The sequence below is a fragment of the Conger conger genome, chromosome 2 (genome assembly GCF_963514075.1).
Source record: "Conger conger chromosome 2, fConCon1.1, whole genome shotgun sequence".
NCBI lineage: Eukaryota > Metazoa > Chordata > Actinopteri > Anguilliformes > Congridae > Conger > Conger conger.
The window spans coordinates 78,300,536-78,323,035 of record NC_083761.1 but is presented as its reverse complement, the minus strand read 5'-3'; the positions used below and the strand labels follow the sequence as shown (position 1 = coordinate 78,323,035).

General features: G+C 46.9%; 2 protein-coding genes across 2 annotated transcripts in view; one reads left to right on the top strand and one right to left on the bottom strand.

The window, feature by feature from the left end:
- The window catches only part of LOC133112296 (transcription factor AP-4-like), a 12,718-nt gene extending 6,417 nt beyond the window's left edge, over positions 1–6,301 (bottom strand). Inside the window, exon 1 of the mRNA XM_061222876.1 lies at positions 5,860–6,301. Coding sequence (XP_061078860.1) covers positions 5,860–6,059 — 200 coding nt within the window. The 5' untranslated portion in view covers positions 6,060–6,301. The remainder of the gene's footprint in view (positions 1–5,859) is intronic.
- A 3,502-nt stretch (positions 6,302–9,803) lies between these two features.
- LOC133121347 (zinc finger protein GLIS2-like) overlaps positions 9,804–22,500 on the top strand; it is a 31,204-nt gene continuing 18,507 nt past the window's right edge. The window contains exon 1 of the mRNA XM_061230548.1: positions 9,804–10,696. The gene's annotated coding sequence lies outside the window, so the exon portion shown is untranslated. The remainder of the gene's footprint in view (positions 10,697–22,500) is intronic.

The following is a 22,500-nucleotide window of genomic DNA, read 5'->3' as shown; positions in this document are numbered from 1 at the left end:
AGAGGAACACTTCCTGTCCAGACATCAGTGCGGAATTTACCTTTGACCTTTCAAGGAGTGAGGTCACAATTATCCGATGAGAATGTTCTTAACTGGACATTCCAACGCTGACGTAACAATCACTGCTGGTGATTTTAAAGCAACGGAGTTCGAAAAGACTTGGAAATTAACACAAAACACTCCATATGAATGCTCAGCCTGTTGCCCGGGAGATAGAGGAATTATCTGCTCTTTACTCTGACTTTGCTTCAACATTTTTATTAGAGTGATTAAGAGAAAGTGAGCACACTTGTAGCAAATGGGAGCTTTTTCGACAAGGCAAATCTGTGAATAATCAGAAGAGCATCTCCACCTCCTTCTGAATACCATATTATATCCACTCAGTGAGCACTTCATTAGGTATTTATTAGACTTCTTTTTAGTCTTATCAGTCTTCTGCTGCTGTTGTAATGGGTGATTATTTGCGTTACTGTGTCAGCTTTGACCAGTCTGGCCATTCTCCTCTGTCCACTCTCATTAAAAACATTTTTTTTCCAGCAGTACTGCTGCTCACTGGATGTTTTTTCTTTTTCACACCATTCTCTGCAAAATCTAGAGACTGTAATGCGTGAAAATCCCAGGAGATCAGCAGTTTATGAGATACTCAAACCACCCTGCCTGGCACCAACAATGATTCCACGGTCAATGTCACTTACATTACATTTCTTTCCCATTTGGTCTGAAAAAGAGCTGAACCTCTTGACTATGTCTGAGATCGGCCGTGTCTCAGATCTACCTAATAAAGTAGTCACTGAGTGTATATATAAATACCAACACTTATTCAAACATTGTAGTCAGGGACATTTCTTTCCTTGAATAAATGACTGGCAGGCTTAGTGCCCATGCGTGCTCTTTCTCACTCAGTCACTAATCATGTGCATGGACATTTCAGGCCTCCTCCTCCTCCTCCCTTCATGGCTTCCCCGGTCCTCTGCCGCAGATCTGGACTTGGCTACTAAAACCCAGCTTAGGCTGTCCACTCGAGCCTTCAAATAAAACACCAAAGACAACTAGGAGAGATATTTAGGAGTGTGGGGGTAGGCGCACTGTTATTTGTGTACATGAATACATTATCACTTAATCCCTCTGGAGAGCGATCGACTGTAGCTATATCATTGCTCATAGCAAATCGTTTTTGTCTAATCAAAAAATTGTTAAATATTTGATCAGTGGGGTTGTAAATTGGCTTTTATTTGAGAATATCTTTTGACTCTGTACATAATAATTTATCTTTCCAAAGAAATCGACATCAAACTCCAATCGGAGAAGTCGTTGATTGTAGGTGAAACACTAAATCATTCTTCCACAAACATCCTTGCCCTTGATCCACACAGAGAGACACACACACACACGCACGCACACACACACACAGACACACACACACACACAGTTACTGGTGTTCCTTGTTCCAAAGTTCTGCTTTGACAGAACTGTACGGTTCAGTCTCAGGATTAAAGCACTGAATTGGAGATCTCCTCCCGCTAGTGCTCAGGGTTTCAGAGGAGAGACGGTATCTCAGTCTGCTATCAGATCAGCGCAGCGCTGACCGCAGTGGGCAAAACCAAATACCGAATACGAAAAACAGCCCAAACCATTAAAGCCACCAAAAGCAACGGGTGACGTCACCCCTCGCCTCTGCCCTCAATACGAATTCCAAAAATGAGATGGGCTGAAAACTCAGCGCTGCGATCCTTTTTGATCACGGAAAATTCCAGTAAAATAAAGAAGAAAAACACGACAGGGACTGCCCTCTAAAATTGACCTGCACAGCCCCCTCCATAAAGGCCTGGGCGTACGGGCGAGCTGGAAACTTGGCGTTATCCACTCCTCAAAAACAGCTCGCAGACAATGAAGCGGCTACTTAGCTTGACCATTAAGAGACCTGTAGCTAGTGTGGCTTCAATATGAAAAAATATCGGCATGCTAACATTTTCCTCTCGGTGCGACGAGGTATAATCCTGAAGTAGTGTACCGAGGGCAAGTCCCCCGTGAAGGGTCCGTGTTTTATTCCACAAACAGAACAGCGGGAATGATGGGATTGCTTTACCAAGAGGGGCCTGGATCACGAGGTACCACCCACAGAATGCCCCTACCGCCAGCCAGAACCAGCAGGTGTTCAACTCCACAGTGTTGGGAGTCATATGTGACCTATTCCCCCTCCTGTGAACAGACTGACCTAATTTACCCCCAGAATGCCCTGTTCTGGTCTGATCCGGAAGACGATCCACGTGTACAATGAATGATACTACCCGCGGTTAATAGAGAGAGAGAGCCTGGTTAAAGTTCATGCATCCCTAGCCGAAAGACATTAGCGAGCTATGCGCTCCCTGATATTTAGGTGAAAGGAAGCATTTATAAATAAATCACGCCAAGTTTCCATGACTGAGAGGCCAACATTTAGAATTTAGGTTTGGAAGTGTATGTAGCTACGCGCACAATCATTTTATCCTATACAATTTATTACACCAGGATACTTCTGCATTCACCTCCTGACCCAAGACAATTGTGCGGCAGATTGCTATGGAATGCTTTAATTGTTATTTCAGTAGGACCACAAATAAAGTGCGTATGAGCCAGGTGAATGAAACAGACCAATAGGAGAAACAGGGATGCGCAGAAACACTTCATGCAATAGGTATTCACCAGGTATCACTGCCTCGGGGGAACACAACATGGCGTCACGTGAGGGCAACACTAGCCAAAAGCCATGGTTGCATCATTAAACCTGCTTAATACAGGATGGGAGAGTGCGCTGCGTGAATGCATGCCGGGGAGTGACCTGAAAGTGTGCAGTGTACACTACACAACTCCAATTCAGCAGACACACAGGCACAATGTTAGCATTTCTTCCACAGTATCCATTTACACAGCTGGGTATAGACCGGAGAAATTCAGGTTAAGTTTAAAAAATAAAATTAAAAAGCTTAAGTAACCTGACAGGTGAAGTTGATTTGATCCTGCAACCGACAGGTTACAAGCCCGGTTCTCGAACCACTATGCCACACAGCCACCCACACCATTGTGAGCAGTGGGACTGGCTTGCAGTGGGGATATGTGTCCATATATTCTCTGGCCCAGCGAGGAAAACACCCCAGAACCAGATGTGTGAGGCTCCATGCGTCTTCTCGAAAACCATACCATAATAATAATAATAATAAAAGGTTTATTTGTATAGCACCTTTCTGTCGTGTCTTTCTGTCGTGACAGAATTCTAAGTCCAATCTCTAATTTGTCAAAAAACAACTTCACAAGGGAAAGGACACCACGGCAGCAAGCTCTTCAGGAAAATCAGACTTTATTACCACAAGTGCACAAACTCGGATCAATTCTGCAGAATTGAACCTCGATTGTTGGTTTCACATTTTATACACTTCTTTCAACATTGATTCATCATTGTGGCAATTGCCCAAATTATAATTTCGCTTTGTATGCTATTCTCAAAAAATAAATGTTTTCTTTAAACATGACGTTTTGTTTTGTCAGCTGTTCTTAAAAAATAATTGTTCTTATCAGATCGTACAGGGGTACAAACTGCCCTTAACAAATGTTTTTTTGTCAAAAATAAATGACATGACATTTTACATAATAAGCTATTCTTAAAATTAAATGTTCTTATCGTATTGTTCCGGGATACAGCTGTTCTGCAAACTGTCCTTGACAAAGATAGCCCACCCCCTCCACACAAGACATCCTGCCCTGCACGACTCATACGCGAACTGTCCTTGACAACGATAGCCCACCCCGACAACGCAAGACATCCTGCCCTGCAAGCTGTTTTCTAACAAAGAGGAATCATAAAAGATGAATCATGCAAAACATGGTGTTATTCGGTACTTTTCGGTAATTCGGTAATTCAGGTTACATATGGGTCACTATACTTCTAGCACAAATTAGCAGTTAATCAGTTTGAAAATATATAGGCATACTTAATCGTACTTTAACATTTGATTAATGGTGGTTTATTGCGTTTCCATAAGCTCATCTGTAATAAATGACATAGGTTCATTGGATTACATATTCTACAGTTGACACTGTGGTTTCTTGCGTTTCCATAAGCTTATCTGTAATTAATGATGTAGGTTAATTGGATTACATATTGATTATATGAGTAAATAGGCAGTGATATACATTGATTATAGGCTGAATACATATTGGTTTAATTTTTGGCATGAAGCTTTAAGAGTTTTGGAGGAACCAGCTTGCTCAAGTCTAGCAATTTGCCGATTTAGTCTGATTTTGACTTGTCTTAAAACAGGGCCATAACATCTTTTCCTACATTTCTAGCACAGAGCACAAGGTACTTCACAGCAGCAGAACAAAATGTAAAGTAAAAAAAATCAAAGTTTCTAGTTTTCCTCCTGAAGTGATTTTCACTGGGGTCTTGTTATTTATATTAGGAGAATAATTCTACACCACAGTGCCATATTTTCGTATTTTTGCTCATTAGCATTTTATTATCAACCAAAATTACTGAGCGGGCCTTTAATATGGTGGGGTGTTGAGATTTTATGCATCATATATTATTCTTTTTTTAAGGTCAAATATTTGTTCACTTTGTATAAACCAAATTGACATTCCAAAAGAAAAAACGAATCCTACTCGAACAGCCGACTACTCGCAGAATTGCCCTTCTCATAGTCCTACATGTCCCATGATTCATCTCGGACGTTATTCAAACGCCAAGACTACATTCCCCAAATGGCGCACACGCTTGCTCACTTATCACTCCGCCTCCTTCTCGAGGACATGAGCAGACGGGCCTGGTCACGAACAAACACACACCCCCTTTTATTAAAAAGACTCCTATTTAGTAATCCACCAAGTCGTGCCTAACGCACGCTTATTTGGTACTACTTTTTAAAAAATCACTCAATGTTTAGCGGCGAGTACGGCACCAACGTAATGTAAAATAATAATAAAAACCTTACTAGCCCCCCCACACCAACTCCTCTGCTATCGAGAACAATGCGAATCTGCTTCCTCGCCTGACCGCGAGGCAGCATGGCAGAGCTGCACGGATATCAGACGTAGCACTTAACGCGGTGCAGAGACCTTTTCGTGTACGTATCTGACATCGTTCGACAGAATTTGGGCACGTTAGAGTACGGGCGACAACATTTTCCGCACATTTAGTTAGTATTGGAAAGGAGAAATCTCACATTAACCCTGCAAGCGACAAGACCCCAAATCCCCGAATAGGCTATTTCAGTGCACGCCACAAGCATGGCCGCACTACCCACGATTGCTGCCTGTTAGCAACCTAGCATCGCGGAACGATAGCCCCTCGGAAGCGACTATTTCTGTATAGGACTCCGATGGAGAAGCCGCGCCTCGCGCTCTTAATTGCCCAGACAACCTCGTACGTAAACAAAATATTTTGGGTTGGACGCGAAAGATGTGCGGGAAAATACGACATAAACCCCAAATCTTTATGCTGGAGTCTTGCAGAGCCACCCCGCGGCGGCAGCGTGGTGCTTATTAAACCACGTGGTTAAGCTAGAAACAAAATGTATCAAATTCAAGCAGAAATTAACATTAAAAACAAAAATGCGACGTGCCACAAAGACGTACACTGACCTATTACTGAACCAAATTAGCAGAATTAAGCTGATCGCTCCTGCCAAAATCCGTCCCGCTGCTGGGGCATCACTCTGGCACACAAAAACACAAAGTCAAATCAAGCATGCTGCCACACAGTCGTAGCTTTGCAGGTAACGTTCGGGGCTAGCCGTCAAAACGGAACGGGCAGGAAGAGCGAGTTAGCTATTTAGCACAAAATCTGTTCTGAAATATTGTACAATTAAATCAGCAAATACCCACCTACACAGACCCCCGATCACATCTTTCTCCGTCTTCCTGAAATGCTGCAAGGGAACCTTTTGAGCTGGCATCATGAAGTACTCCATGCTTTTCTCTCCAGTTTGGCTAATCCAATCCTTTTTTATCACTTTATCGTCACCTTGCAGCCCCCCTTTCCTCCTTGCAATATTCCTATGTTTTCCAAAACTGGATATTCGCATTAAAACGGCAGGTCATACATATCCTATGCAACGGAACAGTTCCGAGTTGTAATAATACTCTTCTTCCAGCTGATGGGGTTCCCTCGGTGTGTGTGTGTGCAGCGCTTTCTCCACCCTCTGAGTGTACGTGTATGTGTGTATTTGCAGCTGATCGGATGTCTTTCAAGGCGGGAAACAGCTGGTTGGAATAGCAGAGCAACCATAAAGCCTCCTTCCGCAGACTACGGAATTACATGTAAACAAAGGACTATTTAAGCATACCACCATGGGAGTAAATTCGGCACCACGGACTTACGGAGGCTGATCTAAACAAAAGATTTTGACAGATCCTACTGATCACAATTGTAATTTATACAACCAGTGTCAGTTAAGGTCCAGCTGTGACATACTAGTTAATGGTAACTACGTCAGTGTAACTAAATAACATGGAAATGTGGCTTAAAATATTTTTTGGTCTAAACACAGCAGTGGTAGTAGGGGAATTGCTTGCATCGCGTAGTTTCAGTGCGAATGCGCGCGCGCGCGCGCTGCTCTCCACTACAGAGAGAGCAGAACTGAAGCAGCTGATCTGCAAGGAGTAAACAGCGCCAGTCTGCGCTATCGCTGGGGGCTGAACTGAACGCAGCGGAACTGGGGGAGGCAAAAGTCGTACACCATTTTGGGTGTGCTTGGGTAGGAGGAAGCAGACCGCGTTTGCTTATCGTCCCTCCAGCGTTGTCAGACCCGACTGCAACGAATTGCGAAATAAACTGCCACAAAATGGGAGCGGCGGTCGGCAAAACCGGAAACGCTCCGCATTAACAGACTTTACTCTCAGTGAATGGAATGCAGCCTGCCTAGTAATTTAAAATGGTCTACCTAAAATATAAAGTTACCGATATTATTATTTTTAAAAGCTAGCTAGCTGAAATTTCATATGACTAGTTGCCTAATATATTTTAAATGACCAATCAAGCCTCTGAAGTTGCATTTAAAAGTACAGATGTAGCTTACCTAACTAGCTCGGTATTGAATTTCTAGTAGGTCACAAATGTAAATGCACTATAAATTAAATCGTGGATGACGGCACTAGGATTGAGTTTAGTAGCGGTAGGCTACATTTTGAGCTTCTTAGGGTGATGACCAGTGTGTCACTGTTGCTGCTTTTTCGGATAGAACGTAACTAACGTTACCGGCTACGACCTGGAAGTTAGATTACTGGCTCAAAGGTACATTGAGGGGTGTCGAGCCACTGCACCTGTCAGGTGACACCGGATACGTTGTTTTGGCAGTTTTTGAGCGGTTTTCTTGTGCAGCAAAAGTATTAGGCGATATCGGGCTTGCGGTTCGTGTTTGGAAAACCAGAATACACTAGTTTAAAAAGACTAACCAGCCTGCCGTGCTCAAATGTGCAAAACAACAAACACATAGACTAGAGACAAACAGGGAATAATAGTCCCAAAACTGAGGGCAACTAGACACAATATGAAACCCTCAAGTTTGAGTGTTTTAATGGAACCAGGAAGACCAGATAGACTTGATAAGTTATGTATCGATTGAACTTAGTTGGATTCAGCTGTTGGTGAACCGAACTCTCCAGACTTGACTTGTATATATAGACATTAGCATTGCCAGTAAACATAGATAAGTCTTGAGTGTTTAGTGCATGCATTATGTAATTGCACAGATAAACTGAAACACAAAGTGTAATCCAAATTAGGTTGCAATTCAGGAAATTAATTCATGTTTATGACAAAATTGTGTGAGACAGTGTTAAATTCAAGTGCATGACTGTGCCACTGCAACTGTTGCTAAAACATTATGATGATGAACAATATCAACATTTAACAGTCTGAAACAAAACAAATAAGCAAATGTATACATTTAATCCCCTTTTTTAAATAAAAAAAACCTGAATGCAACTCTATTTAGTCTTTTGAGCTTGGAGAGATTATGCATATTCAATCCTTGTTACTGTTTGATACCTGGTGCCAGTCTTGTCCTCAATGTGGTCTTAAATATGCACATATCATAGCATGTGTAACATAAGCAGAGGGTTTTAGTGTCATACATTTAGTTCTACACATTATCCAGATCCCGACATTGTGTCTGGATACAGATTTACGTTTTAGTTTAATTTAGTTACAGATCGATCCTTTCCGACGCTGCGTTGAATTGTTTTTTTTAAGATTGTGCACATTCAAGAATAATAAACCAATGGTAAAATGCTTTTTCCCCGCAAATGTAGACCTTAATGTAATTAGATATGCAACATTCAATTTGCTCGGTGTCTGTTCAAGGTCTCCGTGTCGCTCAAGGCTTGGTAGGAGCTGAAACATCTGTCATCAGAGGCAAACGAAGCCGCTTCGGGTTCACTGGCCATCTAGTGGTTACCTTTAGTACTACAACATCTGCCTCTCTCCCGAGTCACCTCGTTTTGTGTTACAGAGCTCTTGACTATTGGCAAAGTCTTTTGTGTCTTTTTGTACATTTGAGCACGGCAGATGTTGCCGAACACGGGGGTTTTGATAACACGGGGGTGGTTCTATGATTTACTCCCGGTAGAAACCCTCAAAAGTGTTAAACTGTCTGCAAGGAGTGTGCAGCCCATATCTTGGTGGATTACATACATCCCATCCTAAATTACAGTTCTGGCACAGTTTTATTATTATTATTTTTTTAAATTGTGTTTGCACAGGGCAGTTTGACTGATAATTTACAATTTTATAGCAACATGCCCTCGCCCAACCCAAATTACCGCAACCAGTATGTATTTGGATCAGGGAAACACTGCATTTGTAAACACAGTACAATGGTGAATGCAATTTGTTCTGGAAAAAATATATTTTGGACATAATAAATATAATATGTATTAAATGTAATATCAACATAAAAAAATGATTTCACGAAACGTTCAAAAATTCATTTCCTTCTTTCTATATGTATTTCTTCATTCCTACATAATTGAGCACTTCAATGTATTGTACTGTTGGGAAAATGTATAATCAGCTTGAACATTTATTCCAAAGAAAACCCATTTTAAAATGTTTTTGACCTGTATTGACTTGGTCAAAATGGTTCTGAAATTGCACATCTTTAAAGGGGGATACTGTTAAACGACACAACTGAGAGACCCACCAAGAAATATACTGAGACAAAAGTATATTGCACAGAACTAATTAAAGCACTACGGAGTCAATGGCTGCGCCCCCTAGTGGTGAAGCACAGTTACTGTGGCAGCCCCTTTTCTCCGGTCAGTGGGGTCGCTGAGTCAGCTCGGAACGACACTACAATCGTCCATTTCGCGCAAAACGGAAAGTATGAAATGTAGGAATGGGTTAAGCTTTTGCTCCACATTCGCAGAAGGGAGAAAAAACAAAACAAGAAGCAGAACAATTTCCTGTTTAAGTTTGTGGTTTGGACAGAGGGGGGGGGAAACGGGCACAGTTAAAAACAGTAGATGTTGCTCACCAAAAAAATCCTGTTAGAAAAATTTTTCAAAGTCTAGGAAAGTATGTGCGTGCGTGTGTGGTGTGTGTGTGTGTGTGTGTGTGTGTGTGTGTGAGAGAGTTGGGGGGGGGGGGGGGGGGGGGGGTGTATACCCTGCGTGCAGTGTATGTCTTAAGTCAGAGAGTACTGAGGAGACGGGCCTTTGGCAGTTCGCCCGGGACTGCCCATGGTGGATGGGCGGAGCTGCAGGCATGCGCTGAGCTGGCAAACCCGGGGCTGGGCGCGGGGCGAGGGAAACACGGGCTGGCTCGGGTCCGGGTCCTCCTGCCTGCGTTTAGACGGCTGCAGAGAGACCACCACACCACTCACTCACGTCCCCTCCTGTCGGCTAAAAGGAGAGAGAGAGAGAGAGAGAGAGAGAGAGAGAGAGAGAGAGAGAGAGAGAGCGAGAGAGTGTGTGTGTAAGAGACAGACAGAGAGAGAGAGAGAGAGAGAGAGAGAGAGAGAGCTGTGACAAGACTCTGGACTGAGAGCGGGGACTGAACCGAGACTATAGGAAACGAAGCAAAGACGCTGACCCCCTCCCTCGCCATCTCCCTCTCTATCTCTCAGCGCGCCCCCTCCAACCTCCCGAAGGACGACCACCCATTGAGAAGCGACTTGACCGGCGTCGCCAGTAAGCGATGCACCTTGAGGACTAGAAGAAATCTCCGACGTTGAACGTTTAACAACCATTAGCCTATACTGTTTATATGCTTTTTTTCTTATCGCTTCTATCGCCATCAAATTACGGGTCTTTTTTAATGGGTGTAGAAGACTAAGTTTCATAACGGGTTTCTCAATGCGTACAAAGGATACACCTTATTCGCTGGAAACTAACACTAATTATTTTGGCTGTATTTTTTCTACAGAATAAATCGTGGAACGGATTCTTTTTTTTCTTCTATTTTCCCCCGTTTGTCTTCTGCTTCTTAGCATTTTCCGTCTTGTGTCTGAGTATATCGACGATGGTGTGGCAGTCAAATGCTGAACTCTGCACTTGAATTGCCCGTGTCTACGCGTTTTCCACGGCGTCAAGAGATATTAAGACTGCCTTTTAAAACAGCAAAAAGGATTTTCCCCCAAACTGAAGTTCAATCCGAGACAAGAGACGAGGTGAAAGACGTCTCATTTCGACCTCATCTATAAAAGACGGGATTTCCCCAAAGGTAAACCCCGGCACTTTTCACACCTTACGCCCGTCTCGCGCGAGCTGTTATCCAGACAGACATCACATTATTTGGCGTGTGTAGGTGCCTCTCTCGTGCGTTCGCTGACATATGTGCGCATACGTGTTTGTGTCTGTTTTACGCTTGTTGAACCCGGTGGGGGACGGAACATTGAGTGCTACTGGGTGGAATGGATTGACCTAGTTTTTGGTGTCTTGTGTGTAAACGACGCGCAGTGGACTTTGTAGGCGACGGCCCCCAGACGGTCTCAGTCTCACCGAACCGCTTTGGTTTGTTTCGCTCAGACACAGGCGTGCTGGCCCCGCCAACCGTCTGATTTTTAGCCCCGGCACAGAGTCACGAGTCGCATTTGCCCAGACCTGACTTGTTTTCCTGACAGTCGCGTTGGAGATATTGCGCCCTTATTACAAAAGCCTGCTGCAAAACGGTATTCGTACGCAAGCCCTATCAGAAGGAAGGATCAGCGTCGTGCAGGTGGCGCCAGTGCAGACGAATTCAGAGCGAAGACAGGTGAAGCCACTATACAGATGTGGCCAAGTGTTGAGGTAGACTTGTACAATGATCACTCTTTCGTCCAGTTACTCAATATTCGCTCACGGAGTGGCCCAAGAGGTGCGTTTTCCCCCCACAGAATGTCATATAATTGCAATAGCCTATATTTTTAACAAACACATTACTGTGTGCATATATTTCCCATTTATATATATAAAAAAAACGTCCGTATATATTATAGCATATGGCAGTAAATTCCATTTATACAAGGGTAGTGCCTTGTGAATTACAGTAAATAAAAATAGCCCAAAAGCATTCCCATCTGAGTATGACTGTTGGGTGAAAACCAGCTATAGGTGAAGACAGTCATACTGTAATTCCTATCACAGTTGTTAGGATATTCTTGCCCCCCAATTAAGCAGTCACTTCCCGTGGTGCTGAATTGTGTGAGAGTGCGTGGTAGGGGTCGGGGGAAGGAACCGCTCTCATAGGCAGGATCCCACAGGCTGTTTTTCGGAGCCAAGGGGCTGGGAACAGCCGATAAGGAATGGACAATAGGACGAGAGATTTTGTGACCTTGGAGTCATATCTATAATCGATCTGCGTTGTGAGGGGTTTTGATATTTTGAGTTTCAAAGATACCAAAGTTGAATGGGCTCCAAGCAGATAGAACCTTTTAAATGTGGCATTTCTTCCCTACTTCTAGATTGTATTTTTGTGTAAAACTTTGCACGTATCTTTAGTGCCCTATATACAATTACGTATACATATAAATATACATACATACTTATGACACTTGACTAATTTTAGTCAAAAATGTCAGTTAGAATAATTCTCCATGAGCAGAGGCTCATTTCAGGCCTTGGAGTGGCAGGAATGAAGCAAGTGCATTTTCTGCAAGACGATTGGTGGAGAGGTGCGGGGGGAGGCGGGTCAGACAGGGGTCAGACAGGGACACGGTACCTCGGTTCATCCGGGGCCAAGCGGTCTGAGCACGGACTGCACACCCCGCGCTCCTCCTCCTGTTAATTTCGTGTTCCGGATGCTGGTCCACGGCCTCGATCTCTGGGCCTTTTGTCATTGCTGTTTACGGTCTGTCTCACAGCAACTGTACACGCTTTTATCATCACGAGTGAAGGATGAAGATGTGTCAGCCCGGGCCATTGAAGTGTATCTGTGCTCACTCTGCGGAATAGACAGAGGCACAATGCAAACACATACACATACTCACTTATACACACACACTCATATACACATACACACATACACAAATGCACATATACACATGCACACATGTACATATGCACATACACGTACACACATATGCACTTATACATGCATACACACATACACTTATACAGACGTACACATACGCACATATACACATACACACTTATACATACATACACATGTACACATACACACATACATACTGTACCGTACATGCGCACACGTGCACATACACATGCAAACACACATATATGTGCATACACACAGAGATACACACACGCTGGAGTTTGCCAGCCTCATGTACAGGTACGATGAGAATACTGGTGTTCAGGTATACTCTGAGCCCTGGGATGAGTGGTGCCCAAAATGAGCTTCTCTGCACATTGAATCTCTGTGAAAAGGAGTTGGCCGTTTGATGCCAAGTCTTTTGGAGGAGCACCGTGGACGTCTACACTCTCCTGAATCGGCACTGCCGTTCGCGCACGAACGGTTGTGGCCAATCGGCCGTTTCAAATTAAATAGTGAATTTTTCAACAAAAAGTTCCCCGGTAAGCCGCTAATCAGCTACCGTTGGCGGTACCGTGGCATTGTCTGACCTGAGTCGTGTCCGTTTGTAATAAAAATTGGCGGGGAGCTGCATGGAATGTTCAACAGTAACCGTTTGCCGCAAGCGCAGTGTGCCGCGTTTAGAGTCTGGTTCGGGTGGCGGGGCGGTGAGGGGTCGGTGGTGCTGGTCTCCGGGTGTTTCTGTGTTTCTGTGTTTCTGTGTTTCTGTGGCGGGGCGGTGAGGGGTTGGTGGTGCTTGTCTCTGGGTGTTTCTGTGTTTCTGTGTTTCTGTGTTTCTGTGTTTCTGTGGCGGGGCGGTGAGGGGTTGGTGGGCTTGTCTCCGGGTGTTTCTGTGTTTCTGCGTTTCTGTGTTTCTGTGTTTCTGTGGCGGGGTGCTGAGGGGTTGGTGGTGCTGGTCTCCGGGTGTTTCTGTGTTTCTGTGTTTCTGTGGCGGGGTGGTGAGGGGTTGGTGGTGCTGGTCTCCGGGTGTTTCTGTGTTTCTGGGGGGGGGTCTCCCCGGGCCTGTCGCAGGGCATGACGCAACGCCGCTGCAATCCGCAGAACGATCACTGCAGAGCTACTGCCTGCACGATTCCTGGGGGCCTGCTCCTCAAACCCAAATCCAGCCCTGCTTTTCTTTTCTCCCGGGTAAAGTAACAGCTCAGTCCTGTCTTCCCACCTGGCTCCCGGGTGGAGGGAGGGCGGAGGGAGGGCGGAATAGCGGCGGTTCTCGGCCCTGGAGGACCGGTGATGATCCCTGTTCTAAAGGCATCGGCCGAGAGTTGATGGAAACTAAATGTATCTTTTGATTTCTTCTGAACCTGGGGCAAAACAAGAGAAGACACAGAGCCACGAATCCTTGACCACGGGGTCCTGGGTTCGAATCCCCTGGACGGGCAACACAAATGGTTGAAACTTAGAGCCCGGCCCTGTTGCTCCAGTTCAAACTCAGCCATTAAAATGACTCAGAGTTTATACAAGCAGAAAAAAAAAAATCTTTTTAAATGAAACAATTAATAATAGTGCAAACTTTCAGCTTTCATTTGAGGGTATCCATAGATCCATATTGAGGATCCATTTAGGAATTTAGGAATCCTTTTATAATCCTTTTATAGCCCCAAAAAATATTTGGACAGTCTCAGCCATTTCTGATTCGTCAGGTAGTCAGGTATTAGTCAGGTATTCAATTGTTTCCTTAGTGCAGGTATGAGAAAGCTTGTATACGGATTGCACTATATATGTATTTTTAATTCTTACAGTTTTCTTTCTCAATCATGCCATCTGACTCTTGATATTGTGTGTGCATGGTGAAAACACCCCAACAAAAACTTTGCTAAAATTAGGGGTTATTATTAGTACAAACTCGAGAGGAAATGGATAGCAGATTTAGCAGCTGCTCCTGATCCATGTGTTAGGTCTACTTCTGCCTTGGGAAATCACTAATAATCTTGCACTTTTAGTTATTAAAAAAACTAATTTCTGTACACTGAAATAGATCTGAGAAAAGATAGAGTGAAACTTCAATATGGATCCCTGGTCTTTCTGCCCTGTGTTGGTGTCCAGTGTTATTCCTGGGGAGAAAGTGGATTCCAGACTTCATTTCCCAGGGGGCCACAGCTGTTATATATTGGAAAACCCAGGTCACATGACGCTGATGCCAGGCCTTGCTGACTTTCACTTTGAAAGCAGTGAATTTCATCATGCAGGAGCAGTCATGGAAACATCACTGTGGGATAGACCAGCCGTTCCTTTTCCCATCTGAAGAGGCTGCCGCGATTAGCAAAATGAAGTCACTGCGCATTCACACCAACAGATGCATGTCTTTTGCAGGCGTCCCATTATAGTCAGTGGCCTTCTGATCAGTCCACTGACCTGATGTACATTGGCTTGCACTGTACTGCACTGCAGTTCAAAAATAGCACTGTAAAATCAAAGGCAAACCTCAGTTTTAGGAGCTATGGAAGAAAGCTATTTCAGGCTGACTTCACTTCTGGAGTAGTAAAACTTGATTTGTAGGTGCGTCTTACGAAGCCCCCAGCCGTGTCTTCTGCCTAACCTGACGTTTGGCGAGCGGTGTGATTCTGTGCAGGCGTGCGTGGGCGTGAGAAAAGAGAGGAATCACTGGGTTTTTCTTTTAAGGTTTATATACCCACATTAAAACCTGAAGGTACTGAAGGTATTCTGCAGTCTAGAACAGTGTGCTTCGGGTGTACCTCGGCACGCTGTTCTCACACGGGCAGGGTCTGTCCGTGCAGCGTTTCTCTCGCTGTGCAGATGTATGCAGCTGGGGCCGGCCTGGGCACTTTGGCACGGGTTGGCCGGCGCATTTTTCTGCAGTTAAACTGCGACCACTAATGACGGCTCAGGCTTCAGTGCTTCCTCCCTCAGCGTCTCGTTCACGAGCCAAAACCCTCGCCCTAAATCCAGGCCCCACCCGGCCCGTCTGCCCCCTGCTACCTGTCTGACACAGCCCAACACCGCCCCCCTGCCCCTACCCCTGCTACATGTCTGAGAGAGCCCAACACCGCCCCCCTGCCCCTACCCCTGCTACCTGTCTGACACAGCCCAACACTGCTCGTCTGCCCCTACCCCTGCTACCTGTCTGAGAGAGCCCAACACTGCCCGTCTGCCCCTACCCCTGCTACCTGTCTGAGAGAGCCCAACACCGCCCCCCTGCCCCTACCCCTGCTACCTGTCTGAGAGAGCCCAACACCGCCTCCCTGTCCCTACCCCTGCTACCTGTCTGAGAGAGCCCAACACCGCCTCCCTGTCCCTACCCCTGCTACCTGTCTGAGAGAGCCCAAAACAGAGAGTGTGTGTGTGTGTGTATGAATGTATGTGTGAGAGAAAGAGTGTATGTATATGTGTGAAAGTGTGTGTGTGAGTGTGTGTGTGAGAGATTGAGCAAGAGAGGGAGAGTGTGTTTGTGTGTGTGAGAGAGAGAGAGAGAATGTGTGTATGTGAATGTGCGGGTGTGTGAGAGAGAGTGTGTGTGTGTGTGTATGTTTGTATGTACACATGCATGCGTGTGGGAACTTCCAAAGCAAACACAGACGGAATTATGTCCCCCCCCACCAGCCTCCCGTGAACCTCTCTCCTCCTCCTCCTCCTCCTCCTCCTTCATCTCACAGAACCCTTCTGAGTGTGAGCAAGAGAGGGAGAGAGAGAGAGAGAGATAAGGAGGGAGAGAGAGAGAGAAATATGGAGGGAATGAGAGGGAAAGAGGGGGAGAGTAGTAGGGAGAGAGGAGAGTGGGAGGGAAAGATAGAGGAGAGTGGGAGGGAGAGAGGGGGTGGCAAAGAGAAGGGTGAGGTCTTACAGGAACTGTGGAAATATGGGACTGGCTCCCTGTCTGGGCAAAATAATATCCTTTACGTCTCTTTCTCTCTCTCCCTCCATTTCACTCTATCTCTCTCTGTCTCGCTCTCTCTCGCTCTCTCTCCCTCTTGTGAAGATGAAAGCATTTCTGTGTCAGGGATGAGTCCCTCTCTCAGCTGAACACAGACACTGAGACAGAGAGAGAGAGGGGGGGTTGAGTGGGTGACAGAACAGAGGGAGAAACAGAGGGAAAGGGGGAACGAGAGAGTGAAAGAGAGAAAGAGAGAGAGAGAGAAGCTGCCTTGTTGTCCTTGTCAAGCTGCCAGTGTTGGGGAGCGGGGAGTTCAGGCTCCCGGGCTGTGGGGGGGGGCCGCGGGAGAGAGGGAGAAAAGAGAGGGAATGAGAGAGGGAGGGAGGATGGGCGAGTGGGGTAGGCAGCGGGGGAACCGCACCCCTTAAGAATGAGAAAAGACGCAGCGCCACTCCTGCTTCCTGGCAGCCTGGGCTGCGTGACTCGCCAGGAGACCCCACCCCCCACGTCACGCCGCTGGCTAATTACTCTCTGCTGTTTCGTGTCTTTCTGGCTTCCTGTTGTTTTTCCCTCCTCCTCCCCCCCCCTCCCTCTGGCCCCTGTGTCCGCACCCTCCTTCCCCCCCCGTCCCCCGGACCCTCCACCCCTCCACCCCTCCGCCGACTCCCTGACTTAACCCCTCAGTGTGGAGCTGTGTCCACGTCTGGCACTAATGCCAACGCTTCCTTTCAGCAGCCTGAGTGATACAGGTGTCATCTGGCACTAATGCTAACACTTCTGTACAGCAGCCTGACTGATGCAGGTGTGATCTGGCGCTAATGCTAACGCTTCCTTTCAGCAGCCTGACTGATACAGGTGTCGTCTGGCGCTAATGCTAACGCTTCTGTACAGCAGCCTGACTGATACAGGTGTCGTCTGGCGCTAATGCTAACGCTTCCTTACATCAGCCCAAATGGGTGACCTGTAGCATACTGGTTAACGTACATGACTGGGACCCACAAGGTCAGCGGTTCGATTCCCGGTGTAGCCACAATAAGATCCATGCAGCTGTTAACCCTGAACTGCTCCAGGGGAGGATTGTCTCCTGCTTAATCTAATCAACTGTCCGTCGCTCTGGATAAGAGCGACTGCCAAATGCCATTAATGTAATGTAATGTAATGTAATGAATGATACGGGTGTCATCTGGCGCTAATGATAAGGCTTCCTTACAGTAGCCAGAATGATACAGGTGTAATCTGGCTAACACTTTCGTTCATCAGCCGGAATGGTACAGGTGTCATGCTAACCCCTAAGCCCTCCGCTCCCCTCCCGGGGGATGCTGGGATTTTCAGGGAGCGAATTTGGAAACACTGCTCTTTCTGTTTTTACAAGCTCAAAGGGGTCAAGACTGCATACAGAAAGAGAGAGAGAGAGAGAGAGCGATTGTGTGAAGAGGTGTGGTGAGCAAGGTGAGGTCAGGGGGTTTAGCGTTGGTGTTGGGGTTCTTTGTGGAGCAGTGTTTGAGATGGTGTGGAGAGGTATGGTAGCAGGGTCAGGGGGTTTGGGGTTGGTGTTGGGGTTCTGTGTAAAGCCAAATCCCTCTCCTCTGTCCTCATCTTCCTTGACCTGTCGGCCGCCTTCGATACAGTCAACCATGAGATTCTTCTCTCATCGCTGTCTGGGATGGGTATCACAGGGTCTGCACTTGCTTGGTTTTCCTCCTACCTCTCTGGTCGTTCCTACCAGGTGACTTGGAGGGGCTCAGTCTCTGACCCTCACCCCCTATAAACTGGAGTCCCGCAGGGCTCAGTTCTTGGTCCTCTCCTCTTCTCGCTATACACCATGACTCTTGGTTCTGTTATCTCTTCCCATGGCTTTTCTTACCACTCTTACGCCGATGACACCCAACTCTTTATTCCCCCCCCCCCCCCCCCGATACCCAGGTCACCACACAGACCTCTGCCTGCATGGCTGATATCTCTGTGTGGATGACTGAAGCTGAAGCTTAACATTGACAAAACTGAGCTTCTCTACATCCCTGCTAAATCCTCTCTGACAATCGACCTCTCACTCACTGTTGAGGACTTTGTAGTTTCCTCCTCCCGTACGGCAAAGAATCTTGGGGTGACTCTTGATAACTGCCTCACCCTGGCTCCACAAGTATCCTCCACCTGCAGGTTCTTTCTCTACAATATACGCCGTATCCGTCATATCCTGACTGAGAAAGTCACCCAACTCCTAGTCCAGGCACTCGTCATTTCCCGCCTGGATTACTGCAACTCCCTCCTAGCCGGTCTCTCAGCCATCAAGCCCCTCCAGCTGGTCCAGAATGCTGCAGCCCGCCTGATCACCAGTCAGCCCAGGTCGGCTCATGTCACCCCACTTCTCATTGGCCTCCACTGGCTTCCTATTGCCGCACGCATCCGTTTCAAGGCCCTAGTGTTGGCATTTCAGGCTGCTAAGGGGACTGCCCCACCTTACATACAATCCTTGATCACTCCCTACTCTCCAGCTAGACCACTCCGGTCTGCCAGCTCTGGTCGCCTTATGGTTCTCTCTCTTCGTGCACCTGGCGGTCGAGCTGCACGTTCACAGCCTGTTTTCCGCTCTGGTTCCTCAGTGGTGGAATGACTTGCCTACCATTGTCAGGACAGCAGAATCCCTCCCCCTATTTCGACGCAGACTAAAAACACACCTTTTCAAACTGTACCTTAGTCCTCCCTCCTGATTTCCCCCGCCCCCCTTTCTGATATCCCTATCCCCCCCAAAAAAACCTATGCACTTGTAAGTCGCTTTGGATTAAAAGCATCTGCTAAATGACAAAAATGTAAAATGTAAATGAAAATGTGTGGGGCTGTGTTTGAGGAGGTGTGGAGAGGTATGTTACGGGGGGGGGTTGGTGTTGGGGTTCTGTGTGGGGCTGTGTTTGAGGAGGAGTGGAGAGGTGTTCAGCAGCAGGAACTGAGATCTGGTTGGAAAGTTGTGACTCACTTGTGTGGATCCTGCATGATGAGTTACCGTGGTGATTCAGCAGTACTGATCATCATCAGCTCTGTAACGCCCTCAACCTCTGTGGCCAATCACAAACACAGCATTGTGGGAAAGTGTGTGTGTGTGTGTGTGTGTGTGTGTGTGCATATGTGTGTATGTGTGTATGTGTGTGTGTGTGTGTGTTTGCATATGTGTGTATGTGTGTATGTGTGTATGTGTGTGTATATGTGTGTGTGTGTATGTGTGGGGTGTGTGTAAATATGTGTGTGTCTGTGCGTGGGTGTGTGTGCATGTCTGTGTGTCTGTGTGTGGGTGTGCATGCATGTGTGTGTAAATATGTGTGTGTCTGTGTGCATGTGTGTATGTGTGTGTGCGTGTGTGTGTGAATGTGTGTGTGTGTGTGTAAATGTGTGCGTGTGTCTGTGTTTGCATGTGTGTGTGTGTGTGTATGTGTGTATGGGGTGTGTGTGTATGTGTGTGAGTAAATGTGTGTGCCTGTGTGTCTCTGTTTGTGTGTCTGTCAGTGTGACGCTCCATGGACACACACCCAGATGAGTGATTTGGCTGTTGGTGGGGACCTCTGAAGTGCGAACTTCTGGAAACATCCAAGCGCCCGTTTACTCATCAGTTCTGTCCCAGCTGGTCAGCGGGCTGAGTGGGGGCGGCATCTCTGGCCCGATTCCCAAATCTGACTGTCCCACGTCTTCCCCTCCAGCCATCCGCCTGTCCTGTCAGATCAGTCCCCACAAGCCAGCTGAACATTCTGGCATATTCCGTCTACCGTCAGCCATGTTGTGCTGATCCTGGATCAGTGTCGCCTTTGAGTTCATAATGTGAGAGGTGGGGATGCGGATAGGGTACCACTGACCCTAGATCAGCACTCATATTCACAGACGACGTGTGAATGTGGACTGCGGTGTGCATGGGACGGCCTGTAGCGTAGTGGTTAAGGTGAATGACTGGGACCCGCAAGGTCGGTGGTTTGATTCCCGGTGTAGCCTCAATAACATCTGCACAGCCGTTGGGCCCTTGAGCAATGCCCTTAACCCTGCATTGCTCCAGGGGAGGATTGTCTCCTGCTAAGTCTAATCAGCTGTACGTAAGAGCGTCTGCCAAATGCCAATAATTTAATGTAATGTAATGTGTGCCTCTGAGAAGCTTCATGGAAATGTGGTCTCTTCATATGAGCAACAGCTGACAGTTAGCCTCCTCACGGAGATCAGGGCCCATTTTCACATAGAACTTCTGATCTGAGATCAGGTTTGACTCTTGGGCCACAATGGTTGGTGTTAAGATATGGATAGGGCAACGGTGAGCCTAGATCACCACAAGGATCACTGCAGGGATGAAATGAGGTTTCTTCTGTCCTGTCCTGTGTGTGTGTGTGTGTGTACACGTAGAGGTGCAGTTCCTGTGTGTGTGTGTGTGTGTGTGTGTGTGTGAATGGAGGTGAATCCAGGTTTTTTGCCCACGTTTTTTTGTTTTTTGCTCCTTTTCTCCCCCTCTCTCTACATCTCTCTCCTGTGACCCCTTCTCTCCTTCTCTCTTTGTCTTGTTTTCTTTTTCCTCCTTCTCTTCATCTTTTCCTCTGTCTTTCTTACTCCCTCTCTCTGCCCACCTCTCTCTATCCCCTCCCTTCCCTTCCCGTCTCTCTCTCTCTCTCTCTCTCTCTCTCCCTCTCTCTCTCTCTCTCTCTCTCTCTCTCTCTCCCTCTCTTGACTGTTGACATTCTCCAGGCAGGCTGATTGCAGGCAGGAGACTGAGGATTGCATCACTGTCTGTTGTGTCGTGTGCGTGCGCGAGTGTGCGCGGGCGCGCGCGAGAGAGAGAAGAGATGAAACGTTTGCTCCCGCAGGTCCGCTTTCGATGCGTTTCTCAGTGCTTCAGCCTCAAATCACAGAGTTTATTTTCTTCTCGTCTGAGAGTTGTGCTCACTGTGTGCGTGTCGCTCGTGTCCGCCCTGTTCGGAGGCCGCCGTCCGTGTCGAAACCAGGCCAGAGAGGCAGCGGTGCGTGAGAATCAGGATCTGTGCCGCAGGCTCGGCACAACGGGAGTGTGCCTCCTCCTTCGCATGGGGAGGGGCGGGGTTAGGGTTATGGTTTGGGGGGGGGGGGTATGTTTTAAAACTGCTCTGTTGTTTTATGTGACTGAGGAAGCCCGTGTCAGTGGTGTGAGGTTCAGGGGCCGAGGTTTACTGCATTCCCTGGCCGGCGGGGAAGGTTGTTGGGTCCATGCCTGCGGCAGAAGGATAAGGGGGCGGGTCTCGCTGTTCTGGCCTTGTCACGATTGCTGGCGGTGGAGCGGTGCACTTCCTGTGTTCCGATTGGCTCCTTTGGGCAGGGTATTGTGGGTACAGTGTGGGCGCCAAGAGGGGAATGTATGCGTGTATGGCCCAAATGAGAGGAGTTATATGTGTGTGTGTGTGTGTGTGTGTGTACACTCTCTCACACACACGCAGTCAGTACGTCAGCCCTTGGCTAGAAGCGGTGTAATGAAAGTGGAGTGGTCGGCGTGTGTGGTAAACTTTCCAGTCCAGCAAGCCAGCAATACCAAACCCCCCCCCCCTCCCCTCACTTTACAGACTTTCCCCCTACATCTCTCCCCCTCCCTCCATCTCTCTCCCTTCCTCCATTTCTCTCTCCATCCTTTCTCTTTCTCTCCCTTCCTGTCTGTTGTCCATCCATCTGTCCTTAAAACTAAAATCGGTTATTTTCAGAATGGTTTGAGGAGAATGTGAGAAATAAAATACACTTCTAAAACCATCTTGCACTGGTCTATGTGTGTGGAATCCTAACGTTTGTTATCCTGTCTAATATTGCCATTGAGTTGTATGTCTGGGGTGGTAAAAAATAGTGGTATTTATACCAGTATGAGGCCTGCATTACATATGGACACAAATGGGTAGACCAGTATGATAACGACATTCCTTTGGCACAGTTCTGCTTTGTGAAAATGGTGTCAGAGACAGAGTGGAGACTCACTGAGTCAGAGATGAAGCCCATTGAATCAGAACAAGCTTACTGAGAAGGGATTCAAACTGAGAGAGCGACTCCCTCAGAGAGAGTTGTAACTCACGGAATCAGAACCATTTTCTTGAGTAAGAAGGATTCAGAACCATAGCAGAGATTACCTGAGCCAGGGGGAGTCAAAACAAAGTTACCTGAGTAAGAACAGACTGATGCTGACCCACAGACC